Genomic DNA, 15,610 nt, shown 5'->3' on the forward strand with positions numbered 1-15,610 from the left:
CACAGGCATGATTAGTATTAGCAATTAGAGCTTTTGGGACATGCACGTGAAGGCCCCACTTGTATTTTTCAAATTAAATTAAGGAATTTTTACCTCATATATCAAAGGTTAACACCTTATTTATTTTAAATAAATATTATTTAAAAAAAAAATATTCTATAGATACCTTTTAATGTTTATAGCAAAATATCTAATTTTGGTACCTCCTACCCCTAAGCAACTAAATATGCTATTCAGTTACAGTATTTTTTTTCTCTCTTATTTGATACATGTAATTCTCTTCCCCACGATCAAACTCGAGCCAGAGGTTATTAACGTTCTTGGTACCCAGTTTAACACCTCAAGAGGAAAAAGAATCGGAAGGCAAACGCGGCCTTAACCAATCGGAGAGGGACTGTGGGTTAGGGAAGGGGTGGGTGGTAGGGTTACGGAGGTTGGTGGAAGAGGGGTTGGACATTGTGGGATTTCTGACGAATCGACGGGGGTTTAAAAGGGAAAGAGATAAGTGGGATGAATTTGCGGATAATAGAAGCAGTGGGGTTAGAAGAAGAGAAGAAAACGAAGATAGAAAAGGCAGTGAAAATGAAGTCAGGGAAGGAGTCAACTCACATTCAGTTCTGTGATTATTACATAATTATTGATTATTACATATTTTGTGAGTTTGACATTCTGTTTTAGATATCTCCTCCGTCAACTAACATTCAGTCATTCGTCGTTTATTTTCCGGCGTCAACAAAACCCTAGTCCCTCATGCTCATTCCACCGACACAGTTTTATCAGTTCACACAAAAATCTTCCCTTCGGCATTTTCATGTATTTCAAATGTATTTTCAATGTATCATGTTGTATTTTCATGTATTTCATTGTATTCATTGTCTTTTTTTCATTATAATTCAATGTATCTCGCTGTATTCCATGTATTTCATTGTATTCACTGTCTTTTTTTCATTGTATCTCGATGTATTCATGTATTTCATTGTGTTCACTGTCATGGTATATGATGAATGTATTCATATGTTTTTTTTAATTAATATAATTTATGTATTCAGATGTATTATATAATTTTTCTGAAGGTTGCTATGTTTTCGGGGTATTTTCGGTTGATAATCTTTTTTATAACTGAAAATACAAAAATTGTGTGTTATAATTGAGTTTGTTGAGTTATATTAGGAGTCTATTATGTTAATTGATTCACTTTCCGTTTAAAAACAATGTAATCTCCTGTTTCACACCGTGAATACATTCGAATACAATAATCTGTCCAGCTGTAATCTCATGTTTCATGCCATGAATATAGTCGAATACATCAATTGATTAGCTGGACTTCCTAGATTCATGTCTATTTCTGCTATTGTATTCATGAATACAGTAGTTTAAATACATCTAATACATCTTATAACAACAGAAAACGTATCTACAATCCTTAATATAGCAAATGGTATATATAGATAGCTAATTATCATTAAAAGATAATGCTTTATGAAAATTTCTCGTGAAAAGTTTTGATGATATCACAGGAGAATTAGCGAAGGCCCAAAAAGCAAATAAAGCTTATAATATACACTTATAGCAATTTCTTTTTTGATCTTATCTAGCAATTTCTCATTTAGTTTTAGTGGTTCCTACTTATCTTACCCTAACTAATATGTTAATTAATTGTTGCAGAGCATATGGAAGTAAACTTCGGGAATAAATTTTTACTTTAGAAGTAGGAATATATATATATATATGTCATTCGTTAAAAGTTTGACGCACTAATTATGTAATATTCCATGATATGAGAATTAGTATTACTAGTTACTAGCAAACAAGCACGAAAGAGAAATGACTAACAGGAAACATACATTCAGTGCCCGCTCAAGCCTAAAGCAAGTCAAGCACCTGCTTTAGGGCCCCCATTACTTAAGGTCTCAAGATTAGTACTATTATATTTTTAAAAAATAAAATTTATATTACTAAACTTTATCAGTAGTAGATGTAGTAATTCAGTCACATATATCTTATAATAAAAACTATTCCAGTTCGGTTAATTTTCTCCACATTAATCACATTTTTTTAGGTTCTCCCATTTTAATTGGGAGACAGTCAAGCCGACAAGTGACTAAAAAGAAAAAAAATTGCAATATTTTTTTCTTTCTTCAATCTTTAGCTAATTCAATTCTTGTTCTTTATAAAATCAAATTCTCTTTTTTTCTCTCCTCATACTCATCTATTAAGGGTATTGAATAATTTGAGTTGCATAATCTTTTTTGTTCTTCCTCACGTTTTTTCTCAAACTCTCATTTCACATAAAAATATAAAAGAGTTTTATTGAATACATCTTAGTCCTCTTATTATAGTTTACCATATTGGTTGAGCCGCCTCTGCATACATTGCTAAAATACAGCAAGAACAACACTATATAGAGAGAGAAGAGAAGGATCAAGATAAAAGATAAAACCCCGGATGTCCTTAATAAAGGAAGATAACTTTCATTTTCTATATATACTCCCAACTGCACGAGTACACATCATCGCTTTCACTAAAGTGATTCTCCATTTTGAACCAACAATTTACACTATGGGTTGATTATTTTGGTGGACAATATGAGCTTTTTAATAAGTCGATTAGAATGATTTGTACCATATGATACAAAGCGTGGCAATGGTCGGATGCCCTACAAAGTACAATGCACGTGGGGAGGGGCCTTTTTTCTAAGATGCTCATTTGACCCAGAAAAAAACAAATATCACAGCGCATTGAGTTCCAAGATAAGAAGCATATACAAGTTGGATCCCTTTGAACTCCAATGAATGCCCTTACACGACTGAGTCCCTTTCATATTTTACTCTGATTCTTATCCTTCTACCGTCAAACTTCTCTATAACAGCGCCGTTTAATTCGAATATTTTTTTATGTTATAGCAAATGCTGTTATAAATAACATATATTATAATATAACATGAAATTTGGTACCGAATATTTTTTGATATTATAGCAAAGTGTTGTTATAGAGAACATATATTATAACATAACATGAAATTTGGTTTCGGAAAAGCTTAACTTTTATAGTGAAATATTATTATGTAGGAATATTGTTACGGAGACATCTAACAGTATTCTTAACTTCTCTGCAAATATGTACTGTGATTCTCATATGCTTTTTGGTTGCCTATCCTTCCATTCCCTAAGGTGTCGTTTAGTATGATGGATAAACAAAAATTATCGTGGGATAAAAATTTAGTACCGCTTTATCCCAAGAAATAATACCAGGATAACTAATTCTAACATAACTAATCTCAATACAATTAATTTCAACATTACTAATCACAGCATAACTTGTCTTCAAACCAAATGACCCCTAAGTTGTCACCAAGGACACAAGCTTCAACCTCTAAGTTGTCACCTAGAGGGAGAAGGGTTAACTGACAAGACCATCAACTGAAGAAGCAAAAAAGCAAATCTCAAATTCAGTGTTCCCTTCATATTTAACATCTAGTAATGCAGTAAGTTAAAGCTCAAAAGTAATGTGATAGGTGATCCCCATGTTGCATCACACTGACTACACGACAAATAACAAATCCAACTCCCTCTTGCTCATATGAGGGACTTGCAAACCCAGCCAAATACAAACACACAGGATCCATGAGTTCATGACTAAGATACATTACAGAAGAGAAGCTCTTAAATAAACAAGGAATGAGGGTAACTTCATTGCTTCCTTCCCTAGGTTTGACTTTACCATTCCTGGATGCATCTAGCTCGAAGGAGGCTGCTCTCACGATCAAGGCAATAAACGTGTTAGCTTCATATAGTGATCACTTGATTAGAGAACTGTACAATAGAGACAAGAAGAACCCCCCATGTTCAACATCAAGTTCTCAGGTATAGTGGGAGAATTTACAAATGACATCCTATTAGTCTAGCCGCTTATAGTGCACAATTGATGTGATACCTCGGGTGCGAACTGCAACATTGCAGATTCTGAGATATAATAAGCTCCTCCGTGTACTATTTTTGACTTTTTTGATAATAAAGCACCTCCATTTTCATTATCCTCTATCTAAATAATCTCCTTATTAAGAGCTTAAGCACGTGGCTTTCCACTCCCAAGAGTGAGCTCTAAATCATCAACAGCAACTTCATGTATTCGCTCACCTTCCCATGCCATCACTTTGCAGCTTTCAAAATTAAATTCAGAGCCATGTCCCTTTTGAGCTGCTTCAGCCCAGCCAAAAGCCCCACGGCCACTTAAGGCATCTAAGAGAATATTCTGCTGAGGAACAGGCTTTACAAGGTTAAAAGTAGGCGAAGTTGGAGCAGCTGAAGGTGCCACCGTCTGGAAGCTGACCCAGCGTGCAGACTCAACTGAGGCGACATCAGACTCATCACATTCTGGAATTGTAGCAGGCTTGGAGTATTGGCGGCGTGTGGGACTTGATGGTGCAGAAGCAGCAAAAAGCGGGTGGTGGAAAGAATGCAATGGATCTCTGGAGAGGGATTCCCAGACAGGTTTGGGCTTTGAGCCTCGGGTAGGAGAAGAAAGAGGTGGGGTAACAGGGGCACTGTTAGATATACGAAGTGGTGGGAGAGAAGAGGGAATGGAAGCTAGGTTATGGAGAAAGGGGAGGATGTATGATGGGGGATTTCCGTCACAACGGGAGGGGCTGGGGAATGAGGATGATGTTGGACTGGCATGGTAAGAAGGTACAGGACTAGGGTAGGAGGACGACATTGGGCTAGGCTGAATCGATGAGCATGCACTGATATTCATTGAGGCACCACCATTTTCCATTGGTGGAGGCCTGTTTCCCTGAAATTAAAGAAATTAAATTATCAGGAAAAGAAACTCGCTTCTGAATCAGAGTAGACGGTTAAACAACATATCCGCAGTCATTCATCAAATGTAATACTTCAGCAGGAATCCATTCACAACTTCGAGGACAAAACAGTAATTTATTCCAAAATAAGTAGCAAACTTGATGAACAAATTGACAGATGCTAGAGAAGAAGTTATATTCTTAACCGGAAATGGTTTAGGAGAGGAAAAAATCCTTTTTTACGAGTATTTGACCAATCTATACAACACCATAACAACTATGTTCAATCTCAAAATTAGTTGAGGTCGGTCATATTAATACTTCATGTCCATTCTGCTCTAAATCTATACGAGCATAGAACACTGAGACTTCAGCTCTGACCAGAAATTGCAGCAATTCATAAACATAAGCGATTAAATAAGAAAAGGTGAAAATATACAGGTTATCCATCTCCTCATGACCTCCCAACTTCATTGCCACTTTAGAAACTCCTAAAAAGCAAGAATATTTCAGATCCAAATGTCAAAAGAACAACACTTGCACCTCATTCTCAAGCTATTTGGCGTCAGCAGTATGAATTTTTTATATTCATCCAGTTGCCCACAAAAATTTCAACAAAAATCTCTGAATCCATAATTTCAAAAGTACAATGAGAAACCATCAAATTTAGATTCTGAATCCGTAACCAAAAACATAAGATCCAACAAAGAAACCAAACTGACATACAAAGATCGAATCTTTAAACATTTTTTAGAACCTGTAATCAAACAGTTAAAAAAACACAAGATCCAATTGCAATTGCTCAAACATTGACCACTCAAGACTCGTTTTTTCGTAGGTTTAATCTCCAGATCCACTTGTTTTTTGCAGGAATACAGATCTAACATTATAAATCAATAAACCCAGAAGTAAATTGACACAAAAAAAAGAGTAAAGTTCTGACCTTGCGATAAGTGGTGCCATCATCTTCAACGACCCAACCAGCTTCAAGACAGAGAGCTTTTAAGACCTCGTTATTATCACAGTGTTTGGGGAGTTTGAAGTTTCCTTGAGCTCGTAGCCCAGTAAATATTTTGGCTGCGATAGCTCTTCTTCTCCTTTCTCTCCTCTTATTGTTTTCCCTCTCCTTCCACGTCGGCAACCGCCCCGATGATCCGCCGGACGTCATTCTATCACCGGCGGCCGTCATTCTGTCACCGGCGACGACTCTTTACGAAGAGGAAGTGAGTGTGGGAATGGGATACAAAGAAGGGGGAAAGGCTTACTAGTTTCACGATGCTGAAAAACTTTTCTTTATTGGAATCTAGGAGACCTTGGCGCCCGCCTTAAGATTATCTCTGCTTTCTTCTCTTTTTCATGTATTTCACAACAAAATAATATGCTCCTTTGTTGGTTTTATACTCCCCTATTTAATACTTCCGTAGTCGCAAGAAGAATAATACTTATTATTATTTTTTTAATTTTTAAAATTAAAATTCTTATTTTGATCATTAAGTTGGATATAAAACTTTTTAAAAATTTATATATTTAGAAATTATATAGTAAAAAGTATTATAAACTATAATAATAATAATAAATATTTTAAAACATTCAAAAGGTATAAAAAAAAGAATGTTGTGATAAAAAATAAGCAGTTGTACTTCCTTTACTACAACAACAACAACAACCCAGTATAATTCCACTTAGTGAGGTCTGAGGAGGGTAGTGTGTACGCAGACTTTACCCCTACCCTGGGGTAGAGAGGGTGTTTCCAAATAGACCTCCGGCATCTTTCCCTCCAAGAACTTCCCACCTTGCTCTTGGGGTCAAAAAAATACTTTTATATTTTGAAGGAATTAAATTTTAAACTTCTCAATTTATTATGAGCTTTTTTAATTACGGAATTATAATAATCAATTTAAAATTATAAGTTTCAATTTTTTTTAAATATTATGTCAAATCAAATATTGCTGCATAAATTAAATGAATGGAATAATTTAGTAGGCTTCATTTTCTGTGATGGTATTTTATTGGCCGTACAGAATAAGCATATTGTGTTATTCTTATAGAGTGTTTCAACAGAAAAATAAAATTGCATTATTCTTTCATAAATTGACGCATTTTGTATCGGTGTTTTACAAAAGTTATGCAAAAATGCATAACTTTGTAAGTAAAAAATGAAAACTGTAAGTGTGTAAACAACTTTTATTGTTTTGACATAGTATTTTTATTTGCAAATAAATATTGCTTTATAATTTTGTTAATTATTTCAATTTTAATTTAAATAAAGATCTTGAAGTTGAAAAACCAATAAATACTTTAAGTGAAATAATATTTTTTGCCCAAAAGTGCTTCAACTTTTTTCAAGTGAATTCATGTCAAAACAAAATTTGAATTTCCAATGCAATTTTTTAAATTCAACTTCGACTATTTAATTTTTTCGATTTCAACTAAATATGTCAAAACAGAGATGCACTAATTGTTGGATATTCTATATTGGTGGGAATGAGGTTCTTTGGTCTCTTTATATAATAATAGTGTCAGTCACTAAATTCTTGTCCATTTTTTTTATCATAAATATTTAGATGAGTAGCTCATTAATTAAATAAAAGGCAAAATAAACTCAAAACATACATATTGGAGAGCTTCAAAAGGTTAATTAATGAAAGGACCTATTGAATTTTTTTTATTTTTTTTTTTAATTTCCCGAGACTTGAGGGGGTAGTCCAATAAAATTAAGGAGATGCCATTTTCTAAGAGTAAGGGACAAAGCACGAGCACAGATAAGCGTGGGACTGGGGCCTACCTTAACATTTTACTGCTCCTGCTTGTAATAAATATATCATCAATGAAATGAATGGCACTTTTCATCTGTCGGCCACGCACGTGCGACACAGACACCTAGCAAGAAAGAAAGAGAGTTGTGTTTTTGGGGACCACTTAGGACATTTGACACGTGAACCCGGTCCCATCTCCCTCTTTATTATGGAGGAGTAGTATTAGTAGAGCTTACCTTCTTTTTTTTGGAAAGATAATTTGTAGTATTAAACATAAATAGAGTAACTACAGAGAGGGAGATACACACGCATCCATATTAGAGTTATTTGATATGCGAGAATTAGAAATATTAGCAGTAGTTGTCCTATGATAATTGTCTATTACAAAAGAGCTATTAAAAATAGCCATGCGCAAATCATCTGGGTTGTTATAAAAAAAGCCTTGATCTACGTCCTCTGTTGTTGTTGCAATAAGCTTGTTAGTATTAGAGCTTACCTGGGAAAGAGCTTTACTATCAGAGAGGTACATTCATTTTTGTCAAGGGCCTATTTGGAAAGCTACCATGTCATTGGATTTGAGTGTAATGGTAATTGGTTGTAGTTATAAAGTTGTGGAGGTATAATTGTACTCCCCAGTTTTTAAGAAAAGCTGAGAATTATTATTAATTATATGGTAAAATTACAAGGTTATTTTCTAAATCTCTTTTCTTTTTAATTTATTTTTATTTTTATTCTTTTCACTTTATTTTATTTTTATTTTACCTTTATAAATTATTATTATTTTCAAATATTATTCCTTTTACATTATTTGTCTTTTATTTTCTTATTTCTCATTTTTTTACCTTTACTTCAGGTGTTTCTACATAATTCTCATATTTTGTTTCTTTTTAAATTATTTTTTATTATACTTGTCTATATTATTATTCTAATTTTTCTAAAAAATTATACCTCGTAATCTTAGAAAGAATAAGCTATTCACAAACTCAATTTATAATGAGTGATGTCATTAAAGTTGAACTTTGTTATTGGATGAGGTTATATGCAAACTTAACTATGTTAAAATGATAGATTACTCTTTGATATTTAAATTATATTTTTATTTATTAACCTTTATTTTTTGTGATTCTATGTAATTGCTCATATTTTTTTCTTTATTTTCTTCATTTAGCATAATTGTGTTATTATTCTAGTTCTGAAATTATACCTCCTAATATTAGAAGCAATGAATCATTAATAAACGTGAATATTATGAGTGATGTCATTTAAGTAGAATATCATTGTTCAATGAGGTTATTGACTTACGTTTCCCTTTATTTGAAATTATATTTACTTAAATTATGTTAAAACTTATTTTATGTTATATTGTAGTTTTACATAAAAGTATTATGTTAATTTTTTTTATTTTGAATTTATGTTAGTTTTTCTTAGTTTTATTTTATTTTCTTTAATAGTATTTACTTATTAATTCAGTCTGCATGTCATTTAATTTTTAGTTAGAATTGATAAATTATTTTTTTTGTAAAACATATGAGTAATATTATGGAATTATATTTAAAAATATTAATCTTTTTATCAAGCATGGAATCCATTATGTTCTAACAAAATATTTACATTTAATTTTTATAATTAATTAAAATAAAATATTACTAATTTGAAATATATGTCAATTATTTTATTAATATTAGTTATAAATATAAGATTAGTAATTAATATATTTTCAAGAAATAATATGTATCTTAAATGTAAAATTTAATATTATTTATAAATGCATATATTTGATAAATCTAAACTTATAATTTTTTATAATTAAATTTATATTTAAAATTAGTCTAACTATATAATTACACCTGTACAACTAAATAGTACACTTGTAATTATACTATAATTATATTATTATGACAAACAAACATGTCGTGGTAATTAGAATGATGTGTTATTACTATCCTAGTAATACACCAAATTCACTTACCTGCTGACTTTTCAAACTGACCCTAAATATTCCTAATAGCACATCAATAAATAGTGCATCATTAAGAGGGTTTAAGGAAACAAAAGGTTAATCCAATGCTAATGCACAATTGAACTGTATAGGAAAAAATATGTTCATATTAGATGCCCGCATGATAAAGCGACACGTGAAACCGAAAACAGAAGGCAATCAAGTTCGAAGGCAACGATCTCGTTTGTCCCCGAAGGGGATGGTATTCATAAAGGCGAAACAAATGCCTACCACCCAGTAGCATTTACTGGAAAATATTCTATAGCATTAAGTACATGATCTGTTACATAGAATATAACATTCACTCCCTACCGTTACACATTCTTCAATAGCCCTCATAATTATAATTTAAGAGTGACTTGATCCTAGGACCTTGTTCCCTAGGTGCAACTATAAATAGTGAGCTCTACAACCATTGTAAGGGACACGAATTTTCTGACAAGCATATACTATACTATGTTCAAAGCTTTATAATATTTTATCTTCCTACTTATTAATATTGTTACTATTGCTTCCGGAAGCTCTGCTCTCGAAATCAAGATTTATGTTGTTTTATGTTGATTTCAATGCTAAGTCATATATTCTTGTTTAATTTAATTTATCATTTTAGGGTCAAATCGATTCACTTGTCTATAAACCACGTATAAATTCAACTGTACCATTTTACTAGTAAACAGTTTGGCGCCCACCGTAGAGCTTAGACTGTTATGAAATTGAATTGATCCTTGCATCTATTACTAACCTGTTTGATTCTTTATTTTTAGCAAAAATTCATAGAAAATGGTAGATAACGATGTCAACATCGCACACAATGTTGAGGCCCAAGGAAATCAGCCTCAGCATGAAGATTCAATCAGTGATACCTGCAACGAAGGAGATGAGGCCACGGCGGTTCATGGCAGGCAATATCCGCGACATGCTCAAGAGGTAACTCCCGATGATGATGAAGACGAGCACATCATTGAAATAGTAAGGATCCTGAGGGAGTAACAAAAGGCCATTATGGGCCACCTCTCACGATAGGATCAGGTCCTGACGGAATTGAGGCAGGTGTTGTCGGGGGATTCCAATAACGCGAATGGACGAGGTCCAGTTCCTCCCGGTGCTCCCACAAACCAAACAATGCAGAGGGTCGACAACAACAACCCCAGGGGCGAAGTTGGCTTCGACAGGGCTGGGGGAACGATAGCAAATCCGACAACAATAATGAGAATGATCCTTTTAAAATTGAACTCATGTCATTTATGAGGGAAATAAACGTCCGAATGGATCAGATTCCGGGTGAACCACCAGTATTGAAAGGACCTGACTCAAAAAAGTAAACCCAATTGTCATTCAAATCAAGCACAACACCAGAGTTGATCTTGAAGTGGTTCAAAATGCCAGACGTACCGAAGTATGATGGACTTCATATCCTTAGGAGCACATCACCACCTATACAATGGCGGTGAAGGGAAATGATTTAGCTCGGCATGAAATTGAGTTGGTCTTACTGAAGAAATTCTGGGAGACTCTCACAAAGCTGGCTCTAACATAGTATTCACTTTTACCTGAGAATTTGATAAATTCCTTAGAGATTCTCGTGGATTCTTTTATCAAGGCCCATGCCGGGGCCAGAAAGGACGACATATTCAGGATTGCACAAGGAGAGTCCAAATTACGGTGGGAGTTCATGACTAGATTCCAGAAAGAAAGGATACTTCTTCCGGCCGTACTAGACGAGTGGGCAGTTGAAGCATTTACCAAAGGGTTGAATTTGAGAAGTTCCGATGCTTTCCGGAAGTTAAAAGAAAGTCTGCTTGAGTTCCAGACAACAACATGGCCGGATGTTCACAACCGGTATGAGTCAAAGATAAGAATTGAGGATGATCAGCTTGGTTTCCCGGCATCAACCAAAGGTCAGGATCGGAAAAAGAATAAGGAGAAATCAAAGGATGATGTCAACACAGATCGGTATTCAAGAGGTCGGCTTTTCCCTTATGAAAGGGTCGAAGAACGTGGTAGAGGTTTTCAGTCGGCAGATAGATTTGCTACCAAGAGAGTTGATCACGATTGGAATAACAGGTCATTATAGGACGACGAATTATTTGGTTCCCGAGATTCCCCCTACCCAGGCTTTTCGAATACAACTTTAGCGTCAGCGTAGTAGAGCTGATGTCGGCTATGTGGAACATTATGGAAGCACAATTTCCAAAACCGATGAGATTTGATCCTAGTTAGAGGGATCCTAATTTGTGGTGTGAATACTATGGGACCAATGCTTACCGGATTGGGGACTGCCGTCATTTGCGCGAAGAGGTGGCGACACTATTGAAAAATAGTTAGCCACCTCAGAGAATTCTTAAGTGATTGGGCTAAAAATAATTACGGTTGCAATCGTGATAACGCAAAACCTTTAAAAGTAGGAGAAGATCATCCACGTTTGACGATCAACATGATTTTAGGGGAAACGAGATTAATGGTGTGACATTTTCGGCGGCAAAAAGATAAAGGTGTTGGTAACCCATAACAGAAGACTCCGGGCAGTCGCTGAGGATGACATTACTTTCACGGAGGAATAGGTAGATGGATACCGCACAATGATGCTTTGGTAATATCTTTAAATGTCTTAGATTTTAAAATTAAACATGTTTTGGTGGACCTTGGAAGTTCGGCCAATACTATTTAATGGAGAGTGCTAGAGCAAGCCAAGATGACTGGAAGTATCATTATGGCTACAAAACTCCTTGTCGAGTTCAATTTGGCAAGCGTAATAACCCCAGGAGAGATCTTGCTGTCCATGAATACCAAGAGGGTGATGAAGACAACCCTTTTTGAGGTAGTAGACAGTGATATGGGCTACACTAATATCTTGGGGAGATTATGGTTGCACGATATGAAGGTCGTGCCATCAATGTATCATTAATCTTTGAATTTCCCAACTCCCTAGGAAATTAAACAAATAATAGGAAACCAACCAGCGGCAAGGGAGATGAATGCAATCTCAATTTCTAGTAGCAAATGGAAAGAACGCACAGCATAGCAATTACAGGAACCGGTGCCTGCTTCCGAGCTGAGCAAAGTCAACTAGGGGGAGGAGTCGTCGAAATCCTATCAAGTACCAAGATATTTCAGGGTACCAGAAGAAATGGACGCAACAAAATCCATATCGGAGGAACTTAAGCAAGTCACGTTGTTCAAAAAGTTCTTGGAGAGGAAGTTTTACTTGGTGATAAGGCTAAACTCCGAGCTTAGGTCTGAATTTATCGAATTTATTAAATTTAATATTGACTGTTTTTCATGGTCGCATGCAGATATGACAGGCTCCAGAACTGGCCGTGCACAAGCTAAGCCTGGATCCCAACATCTGTCCCGTAAGACAAAAAAAATATCCTACTACCGAGGTCAAAAACAAATTCATCAAAGAAGTGGTAACATGTTTGCTTGATATCGGTTCAATTCGAAAGGTAAAGTATCCTGGCTGGCTAGTTAACTTAGTAGTAGTTCCAAAGAAAAATAATAAATTTCGTATGTGTGTAGACTATAAGGATTTAAATAAGGCGTTCACGAAAGACTCTTTCCTATTACCGAACATTGATCAAATGATTAATGTGACGTTCGGGTACGAGTTAATGAGTTTCCTTGATGCTTACTCTGGATACAACCAAATCAAGATGAACCCGAAGGATTAGGAAAAAGCTTTATTCATAACAAACTTCGGCACATATTGTTATAATGTGATGCCTTTCAGACTAAAGAACGTCCAAGCCACTTATCAGCGGCTCGTGAACAAAATGTTTAAGAAACTAAATAGGGAAAACTATAGAAGTTTACATATATGATGGTTAAGTCTTTGAACATAGGTGATCACCTTAAGCACCTGCAACAAACCTTTGACATCTTAAGGAAGTACAACATGAAGCTTAACCTAGAGAAGTGTGCATTTGGGGTCAGCTCCGGTAAACTCCTCGGATTCCTAGTGTTGCAAAGGGGGATCGAGGTTAACCCCGATAAAATTAAAGCCATGAAAGACATCTCGGGCCAGTTATCAAGTGTAAAAGGCATTCAAAGGTTGACAGGAAGATTGGCCGCTTTGAGCAGATTCATTTCCCAGTATTCAGAGAAATGCCATCATTTCTTTTCACTACTAAAAAAGAAGAAGAACTTCAAATGGACTCTGAAATATCAGTAGGCCTTGAAGGATTTGAAAATATATTTGTCAAGTCCTCCACTACTGTCAAAACTAGAGGAAGGCAAACAACTACTGATCTACTTAGCGGTCTTGGAGGTAGCAGTAAGTGCCTTTTTAGCCCGTGAGGATGGAGGTACAATCTACTATCTATTATATTAGTAAAATTTTAACGAGATCAGAAACTCATTACCCACATCTGGAAAAATTGGCCTTGGCTCTCGTAGGTGCCGCTCGAAAGCTAAGGCCTTATTTCCAATGTCATCCGATAGCTGTGGTGACTACTTTTCCCCTACGGAGTTTCTTCATAAACCTGATCTTTCAGGAAGGCTGGCCAAGTGGGTATTCAAAATAAGTGAATTTGACAGAAAGTATAAACATTGGACTGCGATTAAGTCACAAGTTTTGGCCGACTTTGTGGACTATTTCAGTCCGGTACTGTTACCTTTGGCTACCAAAGAAGTAGTGATGGCATCATAATCGACATTAGAAGTTTGGACCTTGTTCACAGATGGAGCTTCTAATGTGAAGGGGTCCGAGCTCGGCATAGTGCTAACCACGCCCTCGGGAGAATCCCTAAGGCAGGCCATAAGAACCGTTGCTCTGACTAAAAATAAAGCAGAGTATGAAGCTTTGATTGCAGGACTCAAGCTGGCCCCGGGATTAGACTCTAAGGTTATAGAATCAAATATGACTCCCACTTGGTAGTAAATTAGGTCTACGGGATCTTCGAATCCAAAGAGAAGCGCATGCAACAGTATGTAGTGAAAGTATAGGCTTTGCTTGCTCGGTTCAGGGAATTGTAAATTACACACATCCCGAGGGAAGTGAATGCGTAAGCAGACGCACTAGCTAATCTGGGGTCGTCCATGGAAATTAAGGGATTAGACTCTAGTATGGTCGTACAACTTATGCATTCGGTATTTGATGCGGACAACTATTACGAGTTAAACGTGACCAATTTAGTTTGGGACTAGAGAAATAAGATCATTGACTATCGCGAGCACAAAAAATTGCCTGAAAATCCCAAGGCATCTCGGGCGCTGCACACTAAAGGAGCTTAATACAGCTTCAAGGGAGGCCAATTGTATAGTAGATCTTTCCAAGGCCCTTTTGCCTGATGTTTAAGGGCTTTCGAAGCCAACTATGTCATGCGGGAAGTCCATGAAGGGATCTACAAAAATCACTCAGGCACAGATTCCTTAGTGCTAAAATTAATTAGGGCAGGATACTACCGGCCCCGGATGGAGCAAGATGCTAAGGCTTACGTACAGAAATACAATAAATGTAAACGCCACATACCATTGGTACATCAACTGGAAGAACTATTGCACTCGTTTTGTTGCCCTAGCCATTCATGAAGTGGGGAATGGATATAGTCAGTTCGCTGCCCCTGGCCCCCGGTGATTTTAAATGACTATTTTTCTAAGTGCGTTGAAACAGGTCCTTACTAGAAAATCGGTAAACACGAAGTGGTAGATTTCTTATGGGAGAATATAATTTACAAATTTGAGATACCAAAAGAGATAGCCTGTGACAATGGGCCACAATTTATAGACACAAAGGTCACAAAATTCCTTGAAGACTTAAAAATCAAAAGGATCACATCATCACCTTATCACCCGAGCGCAAACGGTCAAGCAGAATCAACAAACAAGGTGACTATCCAAAATCTCAAAAAGAGATTGGAAGTAGCTAAGGGCAAATGGTCCGAAGAGCTACGAGGAGTGCTATGGGCATATCGAACAACGACCAAGTCAAGCACGAGGGAGACTCATTTCTCTCTTGTGTACGGTGCGGAAGCCTTGATCCCGGTAGAAGTAGGGGAACCTACCTTGAGATATTTTCGGTCGGACAAAGAAATAAACAATGAGGCGATGTTGGTCAAA

At 35.8% G+C, this 15,610-nt stretch overlaps 1 protein-coding gene across 1 annotated transcript; it reads right to left on the reverse strand.

Annotated features, from left to right (window-relative positions):
- Positions 1–3,420: 3,420 nt before the first annotated feature.
- Positions 3,421–6,180, reverse strand: LOC107815408 (BES1/BZR1 homolog protein 1). Its single transcript, XM_016640980.2, has 2 exons — positions 5,742–6,180; positions 3,421–4,791 (listed from the first exon to the last, which is right to left on the reverse strand). The coding sequence occupies exons 1-2, from the start codon at positions 5,985–5,987 to the stop codon at positions 4,066–4,068; spliced, it is 972 nt and encodes a 323-aa protein (XP_016496466.1). The 5' UTR covers positions 5,988–6,180; the 3' UTR covers positions 3,421–4,065.
- Positions 6,181–15,610: the final 9,430 nt, after the last annotated feature.

The sequence above is a fragment of the Nicotiana tabacum genome, chromosome 3 (assembly GCF_000715075.1).
Source record: "Nicotiana tabacum cultivar K326 chromosome 3, ASM71507v2, whole genome shotgun sequence".
Classification (NCBI taxonomy): domain Eukaryota; kingdom Viridiplantae; phylum Streptophyta; class Magnoliopsida; order Solanales; family Solanaceae; genus Nicotiana; species Nicotiana tabacum.